The sequence below is a fragment of the Suncus etruscus genome, chromosome 18, assembly GCF_024139225.1.
Source record: "Suncus etruscus isolate mSunEtr1 chromosome 18, mSunEtr1.pri.cur, whole genome shotgun sequence".
In the NCBI taxonomy this organism is placed as follows: domain Eukaryota; kingdom Metazoa; phylum Chordata; class Mammalia; order Eulipotyphla; family Soricidae; genus Suncus; species Suncus etruscus.
In genome coordinates, this window is record NC_064865.1 from 28,231,300 (window position 1) to 28,253,588 (window position 22,289).

Here is a 22,289-nt window from a genome sequence, read left to right on the forward strand (position 1 = left end):
TTTATGGTCCCCCAACCACCAGCAGAGTGATCCCTGAGCACAGAGCTTCAAGGAAGCCCTGAGCACTGCCAGGTATATCCCACATCAACCAACCTCAATTATTTTTTTGGCTTGTAACCCATGGGTATCATCTTTCACAGAAGTCTTGGCCCCTTAAAAAGCATGTAAATTTAAGGTTTCCTATGCCAGTATCGAGGGTCCGCAGGTTCCAACCAAATCTTATATTAGTTTCTCATTTTCCTCACCACAGGGAGAATGTAAAACTCAAACACAGACCTAAAATTATGCTCTTGGGTCACTGTACTGTCACCTGGAGCAGAGTCTGTCCTGTGATGTGACTATAGAGATGGAATAGGGTTTGTTTCAGTTCCCAGGAATGTAGTATAGACCTTCTGTACCCCCACTCATAGATGGGGCATTACCTGTTCTACTGCCACATTCAGAAAGACAGGGACTTCCATCTATGGAAGGGCCAGTGTTGCCTCAGTTCATAGTCCCCTCTACTACCTAGAGGTACACAGGTTCTTCAGATTCTATCGTAGATTCTTTCTTCATTTGAACCCTGGAAATACTCTGTCTCTTTCTATTTAATTAGAGATGGAAATTCATATTCATTCGGTCCCCCATGATGACCATAAGTGGGTTGTGAGTAACCCTTTCCTCTCTCCTATAAGACTGGTTGATCCATGACAACAGGGCCTATAACTGCATCTTCAGGACTGAAGATAGGCCTAGTACCTCACAGAGAAAGGTTCAATAAATTTTTGCCATACTAAAATGAACAAAAAGGGAGATCACTTCAGGAGAAGTGAGCAGCTATAAATAAAGTACTGGTGATTGGCCTGGGCATACTAGGACACTTTAAAGTAGAATGTGAATATGGCAGCCAGAGGTGGGAAGGGAAAGGCAGGTAGAGGTCAGATCATGGGAGACTTCTGCTGCCCCCCAAGGAGCCTACACTGGAAATGAAAGGAAGGGTGAGGGGGAATCCCATGAAGATTTTTGAGCAGGAGAGTGATGAGATAAAGTAGAGTTGAGGAGGAGGATGCTGGGAGCTGGGCTGGATTACAAGGGCCAAGGAAAGAATGAAAGGTCAGTTTGAGTCTACTGCCATGGTTCAAGAGAAGGTCTGAGACTAAGAAAGACCTGGGAAGTGCAAGGTAGGGAGAAGAACAGTCTCAATGTGTACACTAGAGCTGACACCTCCCAAGGCAGCCCAGAGAAGATGGAACTAAAAAAATGGTGCATGTCCACCAGGCTCTGCCACAAATGACTCATGTGCAGGCAGATGGCAGAGCCACCTAAGGGGGAGTCCCTGCTGCTGCACTGGCATTGGGAGCACATGCCTTAATACTAGCAGTAGTGAAAGACAGCAGCTGTGTGTTTCACTTCTAAACAAGCCTTGGAGAAAGAGCAAGGGATACAATTTTGGGGGGAAAGAGCTTTAAGAGGGTTCCTTGGCCTGTCTTGGGACCAAATCTCCAAAGGCCAGTTCCCAAGATTGTTCTGAAAAAAGGACTTTGCATTTCACAGACATTCCTAGATCCAACTGAAACCTTTCCTGCTGCTCTTGAAGGTCACTGAAGCAAAAATTGTCCCTCAGGGTGCCCTTCCTCTTGTCTCGCTCTGCCCACTCCACCCCCCCATTGGCTTTCTGTGAGTACCAGCCCACACTTTCTGCCTGACCCATGGTTTGGGAGGAAACACACCTACATTTCCAGACACCTTGTTTGTTTTCAGTCTTTTAACCTTCAAGAGTGTGGTTAAAAGAACATATATTGCCCACCAGAAATAGCCTGTTATTGATAACTCCTGGAGACCCACCCAACCCAAAAAACTTATGCAAAGAAGAAGCAGACTTAATATACAGAGAAGTTTTGGGTTTGGGGGCCACTCCCAGCGGCACTCAGGGGTTATTCCTGGCTCTGTGCTCAGAAATCACTCCTAGCAAGCACAAGGGACCATATGGGATGCCAGGATTTCAACCACCTTTGGTCCTGGGTCGGTCACTTGCAAGGCAAACGCCCTACCACTGTGCTATCTCTCTGGCCAGAAGTTAAGTTCTATTGTGTTTTTATTATTGTTCTTTTTGAGCCTCACAAGCAGTGCTCAGGAAGCTTGGGGGTGCCACCCACAATTCTCAACCCAAAGAACTAGTGGTTCTGTTTGTGTTGCTAGAGATTACCTGGACCATAACAAGGAATACTTGGGACTTCCAGGACAGTAACCCAGTGATGCCAGGGGTACTGTGCAGTGCCAAAGGTTGAACATGAGTTGGGCATATACCATACATGAAACTTAACTACTCTACTATCTCCTAGTAAAAACACTGGTTTTGGATTCAAATTCTGTTCCCATCCTCACTGTGAGATGTTGGGGGTTTACCGTCCCTCCCTAGGCCTCAACAATAAAGTAAGAAGGGCAAAGCCTTATGGGGATCCAAAGGAAAAAAAAATGTTTGGAGGAAAGTCCCTCAAACCATGTTTGGCACATGATCCCTTGATAGTGGTTCAATGTTCACTTGAAGACAAATCTGAACAACAATTACCAGAGTGGAGAGAAACCAAACAATTGATGCCCTGTTTTTCTCTTTAGCTGTGGATATTTTTAGGTGAATAAGCCCACAGCCTGTAGCACTCCCTCAGAGTTCATTTTCCAGCTAATTCCCCAGCCAAGCTTCTGTTTACTTCACAGCCCTTTAAGTTATTGACTCCTGTCACCTCTCCTCCAAGATGCTGAAGACCCAAGTGGTCAGAGCTAGACCCCATGCAATGGGACTTACCTGGGGCCGTGGGTGCCCGGTGACAAGGCACTGCAGCATGAGGATGTCCCCTTCGCGGATGGTATAGACGCGTTCACTGATGTTGTCCTCTTTGACCACACATGCCTGTCCCGCATGCACAATCTGTGCCTGTGCTGGAGCTGCGGGAGAGGGGAAAGGGTTGAATAAAGGATGGGGCCCAAGGCTTAGGACATATGTGTACATGCACCTGATGCTGTATAACCCCATACATGGCTTACCCACCCTCAGAATCACCAGGGGCATTCCTAGGACCTCCAGAGTCTACTAGGGTGACCCAGGTGGTCCCTGGCACTGCAGAGCTTGAGCAGTACTGCATCCTTGGTCCCTTGCACTGAACCACCAGCCTGGTGGACCAAGTATTTCTAGGCATGTCCCTTAGTACCACTGAGCATCACTTGGCAGCTCATCTTCCACACACTAAAGAAGTACCATAGACATATTCAGGATATACCTCAGTAATGGTATTATCTTCATTTGATTAAGTCTAGGTTTGACCCTCAGTATCAAAGAAGAAACACCAGAGGTGGGGCAAGGGCAGAGGGGGAGCTGGGTCTCAGGAAAGAGGCTGACCCCATGGAGTTCAGAAAAGCTTACCAGACGTCAGCAACAGTGTACCCAGGTTAGATTCCCAGCACTGCAAGAGTGACCCCTGACCTTAGAGCCACTACTAAGCCCTAATCACCTCTGGATGCCTCCCCACCTTAAACAAGAACAAAGGAGGAAAGTACCTTTCCTCTGGCCCCAGGCAAGCACCAGAGAGATTCTGGAAAGTGCAGTTTCTCCCCAGTCCAGCCCTTCGCCAAGATGTGTATCTTCCCAAAGCTGGTGAGGGGCTTTGTCACTGTATGGACTTGCTGTCACCCTATGGGAATTATCTCAGTAGGCTCTGAAAGGGACGCTACTGGATTCCATCCAAGGCCCTGTATGCAACTGTGTCCTTTATACTCCCTGGGAACAAGTTAAAGACAAATCAATTGAACCCCATCATTTCATCCTGCTTCCCTTGTCTCTTATAATTTCTCCTGAGGACATTTTTGGGGGATCACACCTGGTGGTGCTCAGGGGTTATTCCTGGCTCTGTGCTCAGAAATTGCTCCTGGCAGGCTTGGGGCACCATATGGGATGCTGGGATTCGAACTACTGTTTATCCTAGATCGACTGCATGCAAAGCAAACACCCTACTAAAGTGCTATCTCTCGAGCCCTCTTGAGGACATTTTTTTAGCAAATAATTTTTAAAAAGTACGGTTCTATCTTAGGGCTGAAAGCACTTAGACATGAAAGGCATGACTCTCCCACAGTGCTCAGAGCCAAGAACCCACAGTGAGGAAATAGCTGGGATAAATGATCAAAATGGAGAAAGTCAAAGCCCCTCTCACAGGTCTGACCTCATTGTCTTTTTGTTTGTTTTTAGAGAAGCAAAAAATGGTTTTTATTAGAGGAATTTAGAGATGAGCAGAGAGAAAGAATGATATATTCTACATATTAAAGGAAGAAACCAGGCTTCTCCTGGCCTCTTTGTCTTAACGAAAGATCAGACCCCAGACCACAAAAGCTTGTGCTATGGGAAGGCTCAGCTCCCAGGTTCACACCTGACTTCGACAGCTGAGGGTACAGAGAGCAAAACTGGGAAAACTGATCTAGGGAACAAGGGGGGTGAAAATAGAGTCCTTGTCCTAAATAAGTACAAAGAGGTGAGCTGAAACCTGTACATTAAGTATGTAACTTCCCCTAGAAAACATTCCTCGACTGACCCCTTGTCTCTCTTATTTTTTTCACTGCCTCTGCACAACAACCAAGCATTTGGATTTCCATGCCTGGCACATTTGGAATTCCTGGCCTTCTGCTTACCAGAACCTGAAAGTGGTCCAGGTATATCCAGCTCAAGGCCCTGAAGGTAGCTGGAATCCCATGAATGGCAAATAAATGCATTTTTAGAAGGAGCCCCTGGTGAGTGTGCAGAAGGCTCAGGGCAGTCACAGGAGACATTATCTGCCTGAGGGAGAATCACAGAGATTCTGTGGAGGAAGCAGCTTTTGAACCGGGCCTCAAAGCACAGAGACACTTAGTGCCAGTTGACTCTGCCCTATATCAGAGTTCCCTGCGCCTCTGGGGTCAGCTCTAGATTTTCACTTTCTCATCTCTGAGAGGGCGGGGAATGCTCCCACCCTGAGAATTCATGGGATGTGACAACAGCCTGGGATGAAAGAGAAATGCCTAGAATGCTCTAGTGTGTTTCATAGAGGCATTAAAAGTACTTAATAGGGTATCTCCAACCACTATTTTTGGAGCAGACACAACCCAATTAGAGCAGCAAGGTCCACAATCAAGAAGCCTGGAGGGCAGGAACTAACAGTGACCACCAATGAATCCTGCAAACAGCTGCAGGTTCTACAAATAGTGGCAGCGGCCCTCTCTCAGTGTCAGAGTAGCCAGGGGACCGTCCAGCCAATCTACCACACACAAATGAATGTACTAAGGCTAGTTGTCAGGAGAACAAACAGTGACCTTGGCAAGTCAGACTTTCATTAGCCTTCAATTCTCCATCTATAAGTGTGTGTGTGTGTGTAGGGGGGAGGTGGATTCGTGAATCCTGAGGTTCTTTTCAACTCACCCTTTCTATAAATGTTGTGATTAGTGCATGGTCCCTCTTTAAGATATACCTGAAAATCTGAGAAAACAAACAGTCCTCCCTGCCCTGAAAATACATCATCTCCAAATGTGGGAGAGAGATCTGATCATAGTTACCCGAAATCTCATCACCCTTCATTGTGTGCATGCCCATACATGCTGCTGCTAAGACAGGGTGGGGGATGTAAGGGTAGCTGCAAGAGGCCCGGGGTGCTTCTCGGCAAGGGAGACATTAATTTAACAATGGAAAATAAGCTACAATCTGAAGACTGTGACTTGCCCAAGGCCCAAGCAGTGTTGTAATGACAAGCCTTGGTGACTAATAGGGAAAAAAGGAGAACAGGAGAGCTGGTCATTCAGGGTCTTTCAGGGCCCAGCCAGCAAAGACCAGAATGGATGGGGTTGTCAGCAGACAGGACATCTGGCCACCTGACTGCTCACAGGTGATGGGGCTGTGTATGGGTTTGATGAATAAAGACACCACAAAGACTGACTCCTTGGAGACACAGAAGATAGGTCAGTGGCTAAAAGAACCTGCCATGCAAGCATAAGGTCTTGAGTTCAACCCCACAGAGTTCCCCACATCTCCGGGCCAGCCCCCTCCTGGCATCTCTGCAGTCTGGAGCACTAATATCCTAACTGGTAGTGATTTCTGGCTCACAGACAAATGTGTGAGCATGACAACCATGGGTACAAGCATATATGTGAGCACCAAGCTGAGCACCACAGCTAAAGGAGTACAATCCCCAGTCATTAAAACATGAACAGTAACAAAGGGAAGGGGAGGGATGGGAAGGAGGGAAATAAAATTGTTATACAAAGAAATAAATTTGCCCAATTCCCTTTGATGATATGAACAATTAAGACTATCCATGTCTAAGGTGCTGGGAGCACTTCGGGTCGATGCTCAGAAGTCCCACTCGAGTTAAACAAGCATCTCTCCCCCGCAAAACAGCAATTTCACTCCTGGGCAGGTGCTTGACAGATATGAATGTCTCTAACCTCCCAACCACTGGCTCAAGAATATTCAAAGCAGCTGTGCTCATTATAGTTCAAATTAAGGCGCAGCCCATATGTCCATCAAAAGGAGCATGGAGAAATAAATTCTGATGCAATCATAGAGTAAATGGAATATTGCACATATGTTTGCAAAAAGAGCTAATGATATCCAAGACTGTTGGATCTTCAGGCACAACTGGAGTAAAATAACAGAGACCCAAGAGCAAACAGTCTGAGCATCACAGAACTGCAATTGTGATAGAGACCTCAAAGGTAATTGAAGTGGGGAATGGTACTTTATTGGCCTGGAAGGATATGAGAATACTTTCTGGAGAAAAGGTGAGAGCCCATGTGGTAGATGGGAATGGTCTACATCAGGGGTCTCAAACTCAATCTACCTGCGGGCCGCAGGAGGCAAAGTCAGGGTGATCCTTGAGTGCAAAGTCAGTAGTAAGCCTTGAACATTGAGGGGTGTGACCCAAACAACTAAAACAAAACAAAACCAAAAAAGATTCCTCTAGGGCAGGGCCACAAAATGTTGTATGGAGGGCCACAAACGGCCCGCGGGCCGCTGAGTTTGAGACCTCTGGTCTACATCTTCATCTGAGTGGTAAATGCAAAGGTGGATACACATGTACAAGAGCATCATTATCTGCTTAAGAGTTTAACATATGTAGGGCCAGAGAGATAACACAGGAGTTAAGTTAACACTTACCTTGCACATGGTTGACCCTGGTTCAATCCCTTATACCACCTATGGTTTCCCCCCACACTCTGGCAAAAGTGATCCCTCAGGGACCCGGTGATAGTACAGCGGGTAGGGTTCATATCCCAGCATCCCACTGGATCCCCTGAGACCAACAGGAATGATCCCTGAGTATAGAACCAAGAGTTGCCCCTTCTCCTGAGCCACTAGGTGTAGCCCCAAAAGAAAAGCAAAAGCAATAAAAGAGTGATCCTGGAGCACAGAACCGGGTGTAAGCCCTGCACACAGAAGGTTTGGCCATCTTTCCCCCCAAAAAATTATAAAACATACAATTTACACTTAAAAAAAAAGAAACCCCACTTCTCCCCATTTGATGACTTGGTCCACGAAGTATAGTCCCCTAGGATGGCTTCAACTACTGTAGGCCCTCACACCTGCACTGACCTCCACCTGAGGAGCCCCTCCTTATGGCTAACTTCTTTCAACTGTAGATTTGCCTTTTGGAGCAAATACTGGCTACTTAGAACTCCCAAACCCTGTGGCCTTGGCATTGCAAGCCACTAGTTCACATAGTGTGGCTCAGTCTTCCTGGATGAATTGGAACAGTGCTACCACAGAAGACCCACAATCAGACTCCAGCTAGAGAACCCAGATCTCTAGCTCCACACACCCCAGGAAGAAACTGCTGGCAGCAGCATCTTCAGATTCTCAAGATGGGCACCAAGACATAATCCCTTCATTCATTCCTTTCAACAACACATGCTACAAACTGATCTCTGTGACAGGCACTGTTAAAAGTCATGAAAAACAAACACAGAGAAACTCTGAAAGGATATTTCTGGGGACAGGGCTGAGCAGGGTGGTTCCTGTTGCAGCAAGTCCCAGGATGGCCACTCTGCAGCAGGGATGTGGCCAAGAACTGTGAGTAGAAGAGGGGTTTGCCTTACAGGGGGCCTGTGGAGCAGACAATTTGGGACTAATTCCTGACTCCACTCTCTCCTAGCTGAGTGATAAAGCAAGCTTCTCAACCTCTCTGAGCTTCAGCCTCATCAGAACAATGATGCTTTCTCCTGGGGCCAGTGTGAGCATTTAATAGACTTGTAAAACATCTGGCCAAACAGTAGGTGCTCTCTCAAGAAACAACAGTTCCTGGGATGATTAAATAGAAGCAAGAGGTGGAGACAGAGGCCTCCCTCTGTGGTCCCCTCTATCCCGCCACAGAGTGGCTCAAAGCAGACGTTATGCCAGGTGGGTATTTCACAAATAGTTTCAGAACATACATAAAGAACTGTGTGAGGCTCTGGGTGTGGGAACATGCGGGGGGGAGCCCTTCCTAGTTTTCTTCACACACTCACTCAGTTCCAGCCAGACGCTTAAGTCTTTCTTTTCTCACTTAGAATACAGGAGTCTGAGAAATAGTACAGTGGGTAGGGCTCTTTCCTAGCACATGGCTGACTTGAATTCGATTCCCAGCATCCTGCTTGGTCGTGAGTCCTGCTAACAGTCATCCCTGAGCTCAGTAGTAAGCTCTGAGCACCACTAGGTGTGAACAAAAAATAAAAACAAACAAACACACTCAAAAAGCATAGATGCAGCCCTTTGAGTGAGAATATGGAAATGTTGGCCCTGGGATATAGCTCAGCAGGAGAGCACTCACCTTAAAGATGTGAGGCCCTGGGTTTGATTCCTAGCACTGCTTATATGCAGAAACAAACACATGATGGAGCTATGGTGGAGAAGAAAGAAACTGGCAGAAAAAATTTGAAAACATAATACACAGTCATCAGCCTGCAACCTCCGGCCAGTATTATTTTTCTAGAAATGTTCCTGCCCTCCTTCCTAGAGCCCAGGAGCCTGCAAACCCCTGCAGAAAAGGCTTCTGCTCCAGTCCATTAGGCTCACTCTCCCACAGGACTAGATTTTAGAAGCAAGAATGTTGCCCTGCCTTTGTTTGGAGATTTCTCTTTTCCCAACTCCGGCAGAGTCCTGTGTTAAGGACCACGGAGGACTCGGACTTTTAGTCATGGCAGGTGCCCTCCAAGTCCCTGGAGACTCCAAGTCCCCACAACACAGGAACCCTACAACTGATCCCTCTGAGTCTTAGCACACGCAAAGGTCTTTCTAAAGGCTCTGCAAAATCCTGCAGAAAACACACTAACAACATGGAGCCTCCAGCATTTTGCAGTTATTTGTCTGGGTCATGAAGGAAGTACATGCAGGAGCACATGATTACAAGGAAGCAAGCCCCAACCTCCATTGACAGCATTGCCTGACTCCATAGTCCTGCTGGCTGCAAGCCCTCCACCTCTACTGTAACCCCTAAATATTTTTCTACGATGCTGAAAATCAAACCTAGGTTTCCTATAGGCATCATCTAAAAAAATATTTTTAAATGAAAATATTTTCAGGGACCAAAGAGATAGTTCAATGGGCTGGATTTATTCATACTTTGCATGTGGTTTGATCCCCTGTATCACATGTTCTGAGCACAGAACAAAGAGTAGCCTTTTGAACATACCTGGGTGTGACTCCCCAACAACAAAAAAAGCACCAAATAAATAAATACAAATTTTCACCACCAAATTTTTTCTTTATATCCTAATTGGTATAAAGTCAAAATGTTCTAAGACAAGGGAGGTTTAATATAAAGCTCTGTACAGAAGCAGTATCTTGGAAGTCTATAAGCCCCCATGCCCCCTTACACATTCACTCTGGCTGCCCGGAATCAAGAATAGTCACTGGGGTAGGAGAATAGGAGCCAAGGCAAGACAGACAGACCCAGAGGCTGAATCTGGCCAATAGTTTCACTGCTTTCTCTGGGAGATACCAGCACTCAGTGCCCAGCAAGGAAGCTGCAAGTCCTCGGAAACTTCAGACTGAATCTAAGGAGCCCAATGGACTTCTCAATAGGAGTCACCTAGAAAGGATAGCAAACCAAGGACCCTGATTTCCAATGAAAAAATGTTCTCCTCCAACTGCCAGCCCCAGGGCATGGGGGGAGGTCAGCTAGCTGCTGAGGTTGGGGCACCTGGAGGAGGCAGATCCAAGGAAGACAAGTAGACAGCAAATGAATAGGAGAGAACCTGATGTGAAGGTGCCCTCAAAGATCCTTGCACTTCACAAACTTAATTATGGGGGCTGGGAAATAGCTCAAGCTAATACTATGACTCCAGCACATGGAAGGCCCCAAGTTGGATTTCTGGTTCTGCATATGCCACCACCCCAACACCACCTAAAAATGATGAGCAAAGAAAAGTTCATCAAAGCTAGGAGCTCTTACTCCTCCAGACCTCTGCCTCTCTCTTGAGGGGTTCTGCCCAACAGAGATGCAAGGGGCACAGGGAGCTAAGGAGAAGGACAGTATGCCCATTCTCCCTCCCCATGAAGTGGGTTCAATCTGACAGCTTCCATATGGCAGAAATTTCACTACCCAACCACCTACACAGGCGTTGTGGATGCCTGGGCCAGGCCGCCTGGGTCTGGGGTATGTTCTGGGTCTGGCTTCCATCAGTTATTCAAAAAAGGTTAATAGGTATGAGGAGCTGAGCTTGGTGCTACAGATGCCAGGAGCTCAGTCATTTGGCCCTGAATGAAGGAAGCAAACCGTGTAGACGAACTGGGTTCAGAACAATGCCAACAACTGCTGAGGAGAGGGAGGTACATCAGGTATCCCCCTAGCCTCCTCTATGAAACAGAATAATAACATATAACAAAAGATATACAACAGAACAATAGACTCTGTGCCACAGTGCTAGGTTTCTAGCTATTCTCTATGTAGTGGTCCTAGCAGGCCCGTTCCCAATTTTCAGATGACAAGCTGAGGTCCAGCAAAGTTAATAAGTTGCTGACTCTGTTGTGCTAAATCTCTGGTATCTGCACAGTACCCGGCACAAGAGCTCAGAGCTCAGGGCAGTCTTCCCAGGCTGGGTGCAGCTCCTTAGAGATGCCCTTCCCCTGCTCTCCCAGTTCCTGGTATGCACATGTTTATCAATTCTTTTATGCATGTAATGCAAATGGACATTTAATAATTTAGCAGAGTTAACAGTGCTGAAATATTCACAGGGCTTTTCTCTTTTAATTAGCTGCTCAAAGGATGGAGCTAGGTCTGGAAAGAGACTCTCTGGGCAGGTACCCGGCCAGCTCTGCCGAGGCCAGCTTCTGTCTGGGTTGATGCCCCGCCCTGGGGAGCCCATGCCAAGGGCCAAGGAACATGGACTATGGGGGAAATTAGCTCAGCAGAGTCCCCCAAGGCCCTCTGAGGGGAGGTGCCCACAATCCCCGCAGCCCAGCTGTCTGAGAGTGACTGCTTCCTGTAAGCTCCTCACATATGTCTGGGCTTCTACTATCTGATGGAAATTGCCACTGGAAATTGTCTCATACCTCTACTTTAGTGCTCTCCCTGAGCTCTGGAGGCTCAGGACCAGCAACACTTTGGCAAATCCACCTGGGCTCATCTCTCAGGGTGCTAAACTTCTGATCAAGTTCCTCCCCTTCTCTCCTGGGCCTCTTAGATCTTCAAAGGGCACCAATAATTAACAGTATTATAGGGCTGGAGCCAAAGGACAGCAGGAGGGTGCTTACCTTGCACACAGTTGACTCAGGCTTGATTCCAGCATCTCCAAATCCCTCCAGGAGTGATTTAATGCCAGTGAGTACAGAGCTTAGAGTAAGCCCTGAGAATGGCCAGGTATGTCCCCCACAAACAAATAATAATAATAATAATAATAATAATAATAATAATAATAATAATAATAGGGCACATTGACAACCCTCTTTTGAGGAGAGTGGCTGCTGATCTGTCTGTGCAACCACCTGGAGCATGTTTTGTACCTGGACAACCTCATCCCAAACTCACCAGAAAACAGTTTTGCTCCTGGAATTTTCATTGTCTGAGCAGCAGTAGAAATAGAAGCGCACCCACCCCCCATCACTGATGGAACTCTGTGATGTCAGGATAATGTCAAGGGTCACCGGGAAAGATTCTGAATGAGAACTTTTCAATCCCCTCGAGCTCTCAGGAGCAAGGATCTCAGCAGTGAGGTGACAAAGGGTAGCACTAACCAATGTGATCAAACCTCCAGAAAGGATAAAAGATAGGTCAGTTCCTTGAGCTGAGCCCTGCTTGAACTGAGGCTGTCAAAGGCAGTGTGATATAAGGCACAGGTGTTGGGATACTGAAGCAGCAGCCTCATGCCCCAATCCCAAGGGATTGGGGAGATGTGGGCCTGGAAGCTCTGACACAAGAAATAATCCACACGCAATTAATGAGATAAAACTTCCACTGTATGCCTTCCTTTCACTCCTAGCCCAAGACCACCAAACAGATAGCTCAGTAGTGGAAAACCAAAACTGTAAGAAATTTCTTCCTGAGACCCAGGGAATTTATTGGGAATCCAAAAACCACAATCTAGAGATGAGAACAGGTAGAATAAGGCACCAATCCAAAAGGTGCTTCAATCCAAAGGTGCTTCCATCCAATGAGTAATAGCAAAGAAGAAATATCCTGAATAGAATAGAAACTGATTAATCCAACAGGTTGCCATCTCTCCTCAAAGGACCACATGACCTATCAACTGTCCTCTCAGAATCTTTCTCCTTATCTGCAAAATAGGGTCAACACGCTGCCTCAGCTCCAGTGGCAAGACCTTATGGATCGTGAGGATCAAAGTTCTGCACTCTGCGTACAGAAACAGAGACTAGAACCTAGTGAAGACTGAATAAATAGTGGATCCTTTTCCACTGGACAATAGTCCTGGACCTTCAGGAACCTGTTCTAAAGGAGTAGAGAAAAAGTCAAAGCTGAAGGAGGAGGCCAGCTCTGGGAGGTCCCTGGAGACTAAGCATCAAGATGAACTAAAAGAGACAATGACAAAGAGAAAATATCTCCATGAGATGACGACTTGAGAGGTTGGCAGGTACCCTTGAGGGCATGACTACTCAGAACTCAGTACCTGAGTTTGCCTGATGAGGGTTGGGGAACCCCAGGATGTGGGGCTTACCTGATCAGATCTTCCTGCCTAGGTACTAACCATCCAGCCCCATACAGCTCTGTCATCCCCAGGACAATTTCCTGGGGTTCTTTATTTCTGTCCTGGACAGTGGTCCAGTCTCTAACTATGACTACACCTCTTCATGAGAGATACAGGGCCTGGATCAGTTGCTGCCCTGGATGGGTTCGGGGCCAGGGTGTTGTCATGATTGATACATGACCAGTAAAATATTTCCTTTGAGGGACCTCCCAAGCAAGAGTTAGGACTGTTAAGGGTTTCTGCCAACCAAGAATACCTATCCAGGCTGTATGGCTGAATGCCATACAGGTACATGGTGCTGCTTGGCCTGGAGGTACTTGCGAGCCTCCAGAGCTTCATCCAGAGAGGTCTGGGAGCCGTATGGTTCAAATGCCAAACCAGAGTCTGGCATTACAAGGTACATGCCAAAAGACCCATTCTATCCACTCGGCCCTCTGTTTCTTCTTCACTGGGACCCCAAGCTGTGGGCAATTAAGATGGGACCTCCCTAGTACATATACAGTACCAGGGCTTGGTCTCACAGCCTCACTTCACCCTGGGGACTTCTGAAGCCCCTGGAGCATTTTTTAGGCTCTTCTTATTGAGGATTCAAAAAAAGCATGACAGTTAAGATGGACTCAATACATGTGGTACAACAGGGTTTGAGTCTTCAGTGTGTACTTGCTGGCCTGGCCAACCATCTTCTGGGTCCTGAGTGCCCGAGTTCACAAATGGCAGAAATGGACTCTCCCTTATACCACATACAGAAGCACTAGGGTTTGGACTCACAACCTTGCACTTACAAGGTAAATATCATTTACTAAGCCCTCTTTTAGGGGATGGGGTAAGTAATTTTTGGAGGGTTACATATAGAGAAAGAATTTATTAATCAAACCACATCCTCGGCACCCCTTGGGAAAATAATTTAATCCCAGTCTATAGCTTCAGGGTTATATTTTATTATAAAAATAGTAAAATAGTACTTAAGGTACAAGCTAGTTAATACACTCAGAATGTATGTCTGTGGACCCAGAGGTTGTACCTAAGTAATTAGGTCTATCTAAGTAGGCACTTGACCTGCACTCTACTTTTTGTTTTGTTTTTAACATTTATTTAAATGAAAAAAATTTACCCTCAGTTTAAAATACTCTATAAAGTCAGGGGGTAGAGCTTCTCACTGCTATGCATGTACTTGAGATACACCTGGAACATGGCTGAATGAAATGAAATAAGACCAAACTTGGTGACCCCAAGTGCGACCAGCTATAGCACTGCAAGGACATCAAGAGAGGCCTTTATTATTTTTTTAAAAAAATAATTAATAAAAAGAAACAAATTCTCCATCTTGGGGAAAGCATCATGAGAAGAAACCCTCATTTGAGAGTTATAGTTTCCAAGGTAGAGCTGAACCGTCCCTGAGTGACCCCATCCCTAGATTCAGTCACTGAGGGTTGCCTGTCTCTGGGAGCTACAACAACAGGGATGCGGGACATCTGGAGAAAGAGCAAAGCCATGGCCTGCTACAGGCAGGAGCCCCACCAGAACACAGAGCCTGAACCAGTCAGTGCTGGACCAAGGAAAGGGTTGAAGTGATTGTGCTGAAGCAAAGAGCCCCAAAGCACCACAAAAAGGGGAATTAGTAGGCGATGACATTTACCTGGCAAGTGCAGGTCATGCGTTCAAACCCTGTCATTGCTGTGTGTGGTACATATTGGCTGGCAGTGCTGTTTGTGATCCCTGGCACAAAGTTCCACCAAGGCCCCAGCTTAGTCCAACTCCTCCAAGCACTGGAGCTGAGCCCTAGCTCTGAAGCACAGCTGGGGCTTGGCATAGACCTGGCTGTCAGCCAGTGGGGAAGAGAGGACTAAGGGGTCAAGGCACTTGATTTGGGATGACATGGGCATCTGGGAAACTCGACTCTCAGTAGGTACCAGCTTGATGACTGAAGCCCTTTCCGACCTAACCTGCTGGAACCAGTTGGAAGCGCCAGTCCAGCTTTGCTTGATTCAAGCCCCATTTTGTCACATAAACAAGTATGAAACAGGCACTCATATTAGACTCATAGTGTCTCATTAAGTTAACTGACATAATAGAACGTGAAGGTAAACTGTAAGGTTCGCACCAACCAAGTCTTATTATCATTAGGTTCTGACAGACCCAAACATGGCTGCAAGAAGTGAAAATTGGAAGTTAAGACACGGGCCTTAATGCACCCATTAAACCGGTGAAAATAAATTAAAATGATAAAATTCATTGTGTTTAGGCCACTCATGAGGCTGGCTTAAACTTTCACAGCACAAGCCAGCAGTGCAAAATGCGAGTCATAAAGCTGTTCCTATCCAATGACCTATTAGGCAATCTCACTTTGGGGAACAGGCCCCAAGGAAATCATTTAAAAGAAAAAAGTAATTCACATAAGGATATTCACGACAGAACTGTTTAGAAGAAGAGGAAACTGGCATTTGTCCAAACGCCATCAGTAGAGAAGAAGGTTGACGGCCTCTCTCGCAGTGAGGCAGGGGAGAACCCAGAGCAGTGAGAATGACAGGTGTGAGGGCTCGGTCAATACAGGGAGACGTGTGTGGGAGATAAAGCATCAGAGAAAGCAGTACCGACTGCTGTTTATTGCCATGTAAAAATATATCGACAGCTATGGGCAGGGTCTTTGGAATGAATGGTTAATGTTTGATAGTCATTGGGCGGCTTTTCCCCCGATGAAGTTGTTTAAGTGGATAATAATAACAATAACAGCTCTGAAAGCAAAATCAATCCTGCCATTTAAAAGAGCAGGTGGAGTCTAGTTTTCAGAGAGGACAATGCTTCAAGGGAAAGCAGACTACCACTACCAGGCCAACTTAGTGTCCCTGGCACTCCCTGTCCTGTGGTGGAGAGGGTTGATGGGTACCTCGGCCTATCTGACTGTGGAAACCAACAGATGGAGTTATGGGTTCCCCCAGGCCAGCCCTTTGCCCTCATCTCTGGAGATGAGCAGAGGATTAGCTCTGAAGTTAAAAGTGGGGCTCAGGGGGACAGGAGATGATGCACTGGTTTAAGTCATGAGTTCAAACTCTAGAGTTGTCACATGGACTAAGGCGATAAGGACAATTCTGTGATTTTTCCAGAGGAGAAGAGCTCAGAAATGAGTTAGTGGCATAAAGCATCTGCCTGGTAAGAGCCCATCTATGAGTTCAAACCCTGGTGAGTTCCACAAGCGTAAGACCTTGCAAATAATTTCTTGCAAAAGCAAGTCTGACTACCCCAGACTTCTCTCTGGAGTTCCTGGCAAAGGAACAAGAAAATAATGAAGAGCAGAGTCAAGATGTAAGCCCTTCATTCACTCGACCCCAGGAGGGCCCTTCCTACCCGCCCATTGCCTGAGATCCACTCCTCACCATCCCCACTTGCTGAAAGCACACTGTCCCCTGCTAAGAGGCAGCCAGAAAGCAGAGCTGTCCTTGACTCCCGCCTCTCTCTCACCCACAGCCAGGCCTGCAGGAAGCCTTCTCCACTCAGCCTTCAAGGCCCACCCTGAGCTATCCCCTTTGCTGCTGGTGGTCTGGCCAAGCCACCCCCTACCAGCTCCTGTCTGGATCACTCAGCAATCTCCTCAGTGCCCTACCCTGCTTCTTTCTTTTCCCAGAGAGTCTATTTTCCACAAGCAATCAGAGAAAGCCTTTTCCACTAAGGTAGAGCCTGTCCCTCCTCAGGGAGGTGGGGAGCTGGGAATGTCATGTAAGTTGCAGGACTTAATTAAGCCTTGCTTGCTCAAGGCCCTCAGTTGACGGTCCTGACCCTCAGGACCCCTGGGGCATCACTGGAGCATAACAATGGATCGTCAGGCCCACATCACCAGGAAGGACCCCTGCACCCCAAACAAAACAGAGCCAGAGAGATTGGAAAGGGATTAAAGACATTCTTTGATGTAGCCAACCCCAATTTGAGCCCCAGCTCCACTACATGGTTTTCTGAGCATCAGGAGGCACAGTCCTGGAGGCCCTCAAGCATCACTCCTAGTGCTGTCAGATATAGCACAAGAAATTCCAGCACTATAGGGCCCAATCAACACTGAATCCTCACATGTTAAGTTGAATCACTGACCCAATCTAAGCACCGCTTGGCAGGCCCAACGCAAAGCAAACAACCCTCATGGTGGCTCCCACCTCATCTAGATAGAGTCAAAGTTAAACCTTTCCCCTAGTTAGTCCAGCTCTCCACCCTGTCTACTAATGCCCATCCTATCTGGTTATAATGTTTTCTTTGCTAATCTTCAAGCAGGATGATCCCATGTCCACCCTAGGGCCTTTGCACAGCTAACGGTTCTGCCCAATGGTTCTGCCCAATCCTCACAGCCTCACTGCCTTCAGCTCTATCCAGAGGCCAGTTCTGAGCAATCTACCACCTCTGCTCCTCCCAGCTCTGTGCACTCTGTGACACTCATCCACACTTGCATATTACATAGTCCCTCTATGTCCCTTTCAAAAAACCAATGCTCAGGAGGGAAAGCATGTTAAGTCTCTAAATGGATATAAAAACAATGATTTTTTTTTAAGATTCAGGAAACAGAATGTTTAGGAACATGTTATTTTCTTTTAGGATCTGGTACATTTATAAACCAGGAAATGCAATACCTGGCCTCACTGCTTAAGTATTCTCATTATTTTTTTTCCTTCATCACAAAAGCGTTTCTCTCTCTTTTTGGCTAAAATTTTAGAAATCACATAAGTGGCGTACACGGTAGGATCTGATTATAATGCTGAGCCACTGAACAACTGGTAAATGACTTCAAACCCAGTAGGTTCAGGGAGGAAAGCAAAGGTCTTGGGTCTGAGCTCAATCACAAGGAAGGATGAAGTCATTGCCATTAGGAGGCCCCTGGGGTGGCAGCCGAGGGTGGGGGTGTCTCTTGGAAGGAAGGTGTAGGGTCTAGAATGGGCTGTGAGGTGGGCAGCAGAAAAGAGGGGGCCACACCTGGCTCCAGCCTATGTAATGGCTCAACGCAAACATTCTCAGGTTTCCCTTACTCATGGAGGCCGTGATTCTGCCCTTTTTCCAGTTTTAAGGTCTCTATCTCCCTACCACCACCCATTTGGTGCAGACCTCACAGAGTATCCCAAAACTTCCTCTGTGACCCAAGGTGTTCTGGGTGGGGAGCTAGCACAGCCTCCCTGAACAGCCCTGGGCACCAGGCACCAGGCTAGATTCACCTTCTAGCCACTCCCTCCATCCTCTTCACCCCAGCCCTTCCACCAGGGCCCTCATTCACTCCACCTTATGCATGAGAAACTGAGGCACCAAGCCCGATCTGTGAAGGAGTAGGACTTGAACCAAGACCTGTTTCCAGAGCTCTTGCTCCTCCCCTGGAGACCGGACTGCCCGTGCCCACATCTGAGAGAGCTCATTATTCATTGACTTTGATATATTTAGTTGCTTGCTTCTGAAATTAGACCTCCTGGTGTCATGGAGCCTGGCAAGTCATGTGCGCCAGCTGACCTCAGAGCTGCCAGCCGATGACACCTTCTCAACACCTCACACCACAGTGTGAAGCGCCTGTCCCTGTCCTGCTATTCTCCTCCCTGGGGGTGCTGAGGAAACTGTGGCTCCAGTCCTCACTGACCCTTCCCAGAATCCTCTCAGGTTACCATGATGCCACCTTGATGGAGAGCTCTGTCCAGCAAGGTAGAAGAGGGCACTGTGGGGCTACAGAAAGCAACCTGGTAAAAGGGAACTAGCCTGAACATACGGTCTCCTCTGGAGATGGGGGACTGCAGGAGTGGTTGTCCTGAGATCCAGGCACCAGGAACCACTGTCCTTCCAGCAGATGGAGATATGATTTCCAGGAGGAAGTGAGATAGGTTGAGCAGAACTGGGTGAGGAAAGAGAGGAGAAGGGTGAAGGATAGGGTGGAGGCCAGTAGGGAGGTAACTGAGGCACACGCAAGCAAGCCTTACGCTGTGAGAACTGTGGAAAAGGCAGGTGTAACAGATGGTGGTTATGGATAAAAGTGACCCAGAGCTGCTGTTGGTACACAAAAGATAGTTCCCGATTAGCATCCCATGCATCCCATTTGCTCAGGCTATAACCAAACTTGGACATTGCACTGGGGACCCCACAAGAAGGGACTCTCCACTTTGCACAGAGGTTTTTTTAGGTACCAGTTCTGCCTGAGTCCAAGCAGAACCAGGACACTGCCTGGGAGTCCCCACACCCACAATCCCCCACATGTGTACACACACATACCCTCAGCCCAGCTGGGGCCACTGTGTCCAGGCACCCAGCCCAGCCCCCACCCTGGCACCAGCACAGTGGGTGAGCGCATGCCTGGCACAGGTCCCGGTGCTGGGAGAGAGGCTCCGAGCGGGTGGCTTTGTATTTTGCAAAAACCAAATCCACAACTGAGCTCTCCTGCCAAGCAGGGGCTGCTGGGAAACTGGCACGCCTTTCCTCCCACTCCCCCACCACTGGGCCCCTCGGTCCCCCTCCCCCAGAACCACGGAACCACCAGCTGCCACCCTGGCTGGTATGGGGACAGGGGGGAATGGAGTGTGGGCCCTCTTTGTGCTGCCCCCTTTCTGCTTGGAATAAATTGGAATACATATCAGAGGAAACCGCTTTCCTCTGTTTGAACAAATTGCTATGGATTCCTCCCTGTCTCAGGTCAGGGCTCTCGATGGGGGATATTTTCACTCTCCGACTGCTAATAGACTCAGGAGAAGCAGCTGGATCAATGGAGACCAGGAAAATTAGCCAGAGCTCTAGACGGGTCTGGACCTGCCCCTGCCCTCCCCCCCCCCCCCACTCCAGGTCTCCAGAAAGGAGTGGGGAGTAGCTGTAACCCAGGTTGGACAAACCCTATTACTAGGTGCTTGTTCCAAGCTCTGGTGAGAACCAAGCTAGGCCAGGGGCAACCAGGGGCTTCTGGAGAGACAGTAGGATAAAGACTCAAAAAACCTCCCCAAAGAGGTATGCAGACTCCTCTCACATAGCTGCAGAGCCCATCATAAATATGCTTTTTCTTTTATTTCCTTTTATGTTTTTGGGGGGAGGGTTACATCTGGCAATTGCCTGGGCTTACTCCTGGCTTTGTGTCAGGGGTCACCCTATGTAGTGCCTAAGATAAACCCAAGTGCCTTACCTGCTGTGCAATCACTTCAGCCCGCATTCACGCATGCAGTAGCACCGACATCCATGCCCTTGCTCATGCATGTCACATGGCACCAAAACATAGAGAACACACACAGGTAAGAATATGGTGTGTGTTTTACCCCCAAGTACATGCCCTCATGCCAGTGGTTCTGCACCATACATGTGCACACTCATATGTATACATGTGCACACACCAGCAGCTCAGACTCCCCACCCTCCCTCAGCAGGCAGGAATGAGGAAGAGAAGATCTGGGGAAACAAGGGTTGGGGTGAGTGAGACAGCAGAGTCCTTACTAGGTCTGCTGGACATTCCTTAGTACAGAACCCTTCTGGTATGGCTGAGGCTGCTGTGGCCAGGAGCAGTGCCCCAGGCTGTTTGGGGAAACCAGGTAAGGGCAAAGGGAGTGGAGAGCTCTCTGAAAGTCCATTAGGAGGTGAGTCAGTGTGATCCAGAGGAAGCCCAAACCCTGCCTGCTGGGCACATCCCCTAGGCCACAGCAGGTCAATACACACATGCACAGTAACGGGCCCAGATCAGCCTGCCAGTGCCACCAGCTTCGGGGGACCTGCAAGTCACTGCTGTCTAACTCTAAGATCTGAAGGTAGCACAGAATGACCTTTGGCCTTCTGTGAGGTCAACCTGGGCTCTCTATTTGCTGTCTGAGGACTTCTCTTGCCCTCTCTAGGCCTCGGTCTTTTTTTTTTTTTTTTTTTTTTTTGGACAAATTGTTAGCTTGGCCTGAAGATCTCTCCTGGCTCTGACAAGCCAGTGATTTGAACCATCTCTTTGTCTTGTCTTCTGCTGTTTCCTCTGCACCTAGGAAGGGTGTCTGGTGCATAGAGACATTCAATAATAATAATTGATACTTTGATTAATGTAGGTTGGGAAGTGAGTCCCTACACCTGGATTCTAGGAGGGAGTTTGTGGGGAATTGATGTGCTGAAGACTCCAAGGAGGATCGGATTGCTGATGCGGTCACAGACTCCAAAGAAGTCAGATTCACAACAGGGAAGTTCACAGCAGATTCATGGTGCCACTCTGGATAGCCACAGACTATCCAGGCATGCACTTGGCCTGGGCAGGTTTGTTTCCCAGCGAGAGAATCACATGAATGCAACCAGCTTCATTACCCACACAGTGCAATGCCTGCGGAGAAAAGGGCCAGTTTTCATCTCCAGATTGTCCCACATCTTCCAGTGCTAGGAATTCACCTCCTGGGGGTTAATAGTCATGCCTTTCATCCAAGATTGTGGTGTATTCCCAAAGGTCCCTCAGGGTCCCTGGGGTGCCTGTGTTCTTTAGGGAGAGCCCAGTTCTCTCAGGAAGGACCAGGGGGGGAAATCAATGTGTTGGGGTGCTGATCACAGCATCGGGAAGGAAATGAGCAGCTCACAGGTGTGGTGGCCACTGGGGAGAGTTTTCAAGCTGGAATCAGGGTTTATACATGCAGCCCAGAAGCCAAGACTAAAGAACAAAGACCTCAGCAAAACAGGCAGGATCTGAAAAAGAAAGACCATGGCTTAGGCAGGATGTAGTAAAAAGCTTCGGGTCCCGCCCCATCACTCAGAGCTCTAGCCGCACCTGCTTCTCCCTGCCTGAGGCTGTGTCTGTTGCCTGAGCTCAGGCTTTCTGTTGTGCCCTGGGCGATGAATTTTAGGAATGAAGGGCCCAGAGCATCCTAAACTAATGACAGATGAGAGAGGTCCATCTGTGCTCACGCTCCAGGCTCCCTCCCTGCAGTGGGGTGGAGGGGCCAACCCTGATGTGTGAATTCTACTCAGCAAGCTGCAGAGGTCCCTCCCTGGGGACAGAGTGGTCCCTGGCGTCACAAGACACCTATTGATTCCCTTTGTTTCTCTGTCTTGGGTCCCCATATCCCTCCCAGCGCTTCCTGAGCTCACTTCCCAGAGAAATGGTCCGCACCCAGCAGCCATCTCAGTGTCTGTTTTGGGGGAAGCCAAATGATGGGTAGGAGTCTGAGCCAATTCAGATTTTTATG

The 22,289-nt window shown here is 47.9% G+C and overlaps 1 protein-coding gene across 1 annotated transcript in view; it reads right to left on the reverse strand.

Annotated features, from left to right (window-relative positions):
* MDGA1 (MAM domain containing glycosylphosphatidylinositol anchor 1) overlaps positions 1–22,289 on the reverse strand; it is a 56,126-nt gene that overhangs the window by 20,176 nt on the left and 13,661 nt on the right. The window contains exon 2 of the mRNA XM_049765327.1: positions 2,783–2,922. Coding sequence (XP_049621284.1) covers positions 2,783–2,922 — 140 coding nt within the window. The remainder of the gene's footprint in view (positions 1–2,782; positions 2,923–22,289) is intronic.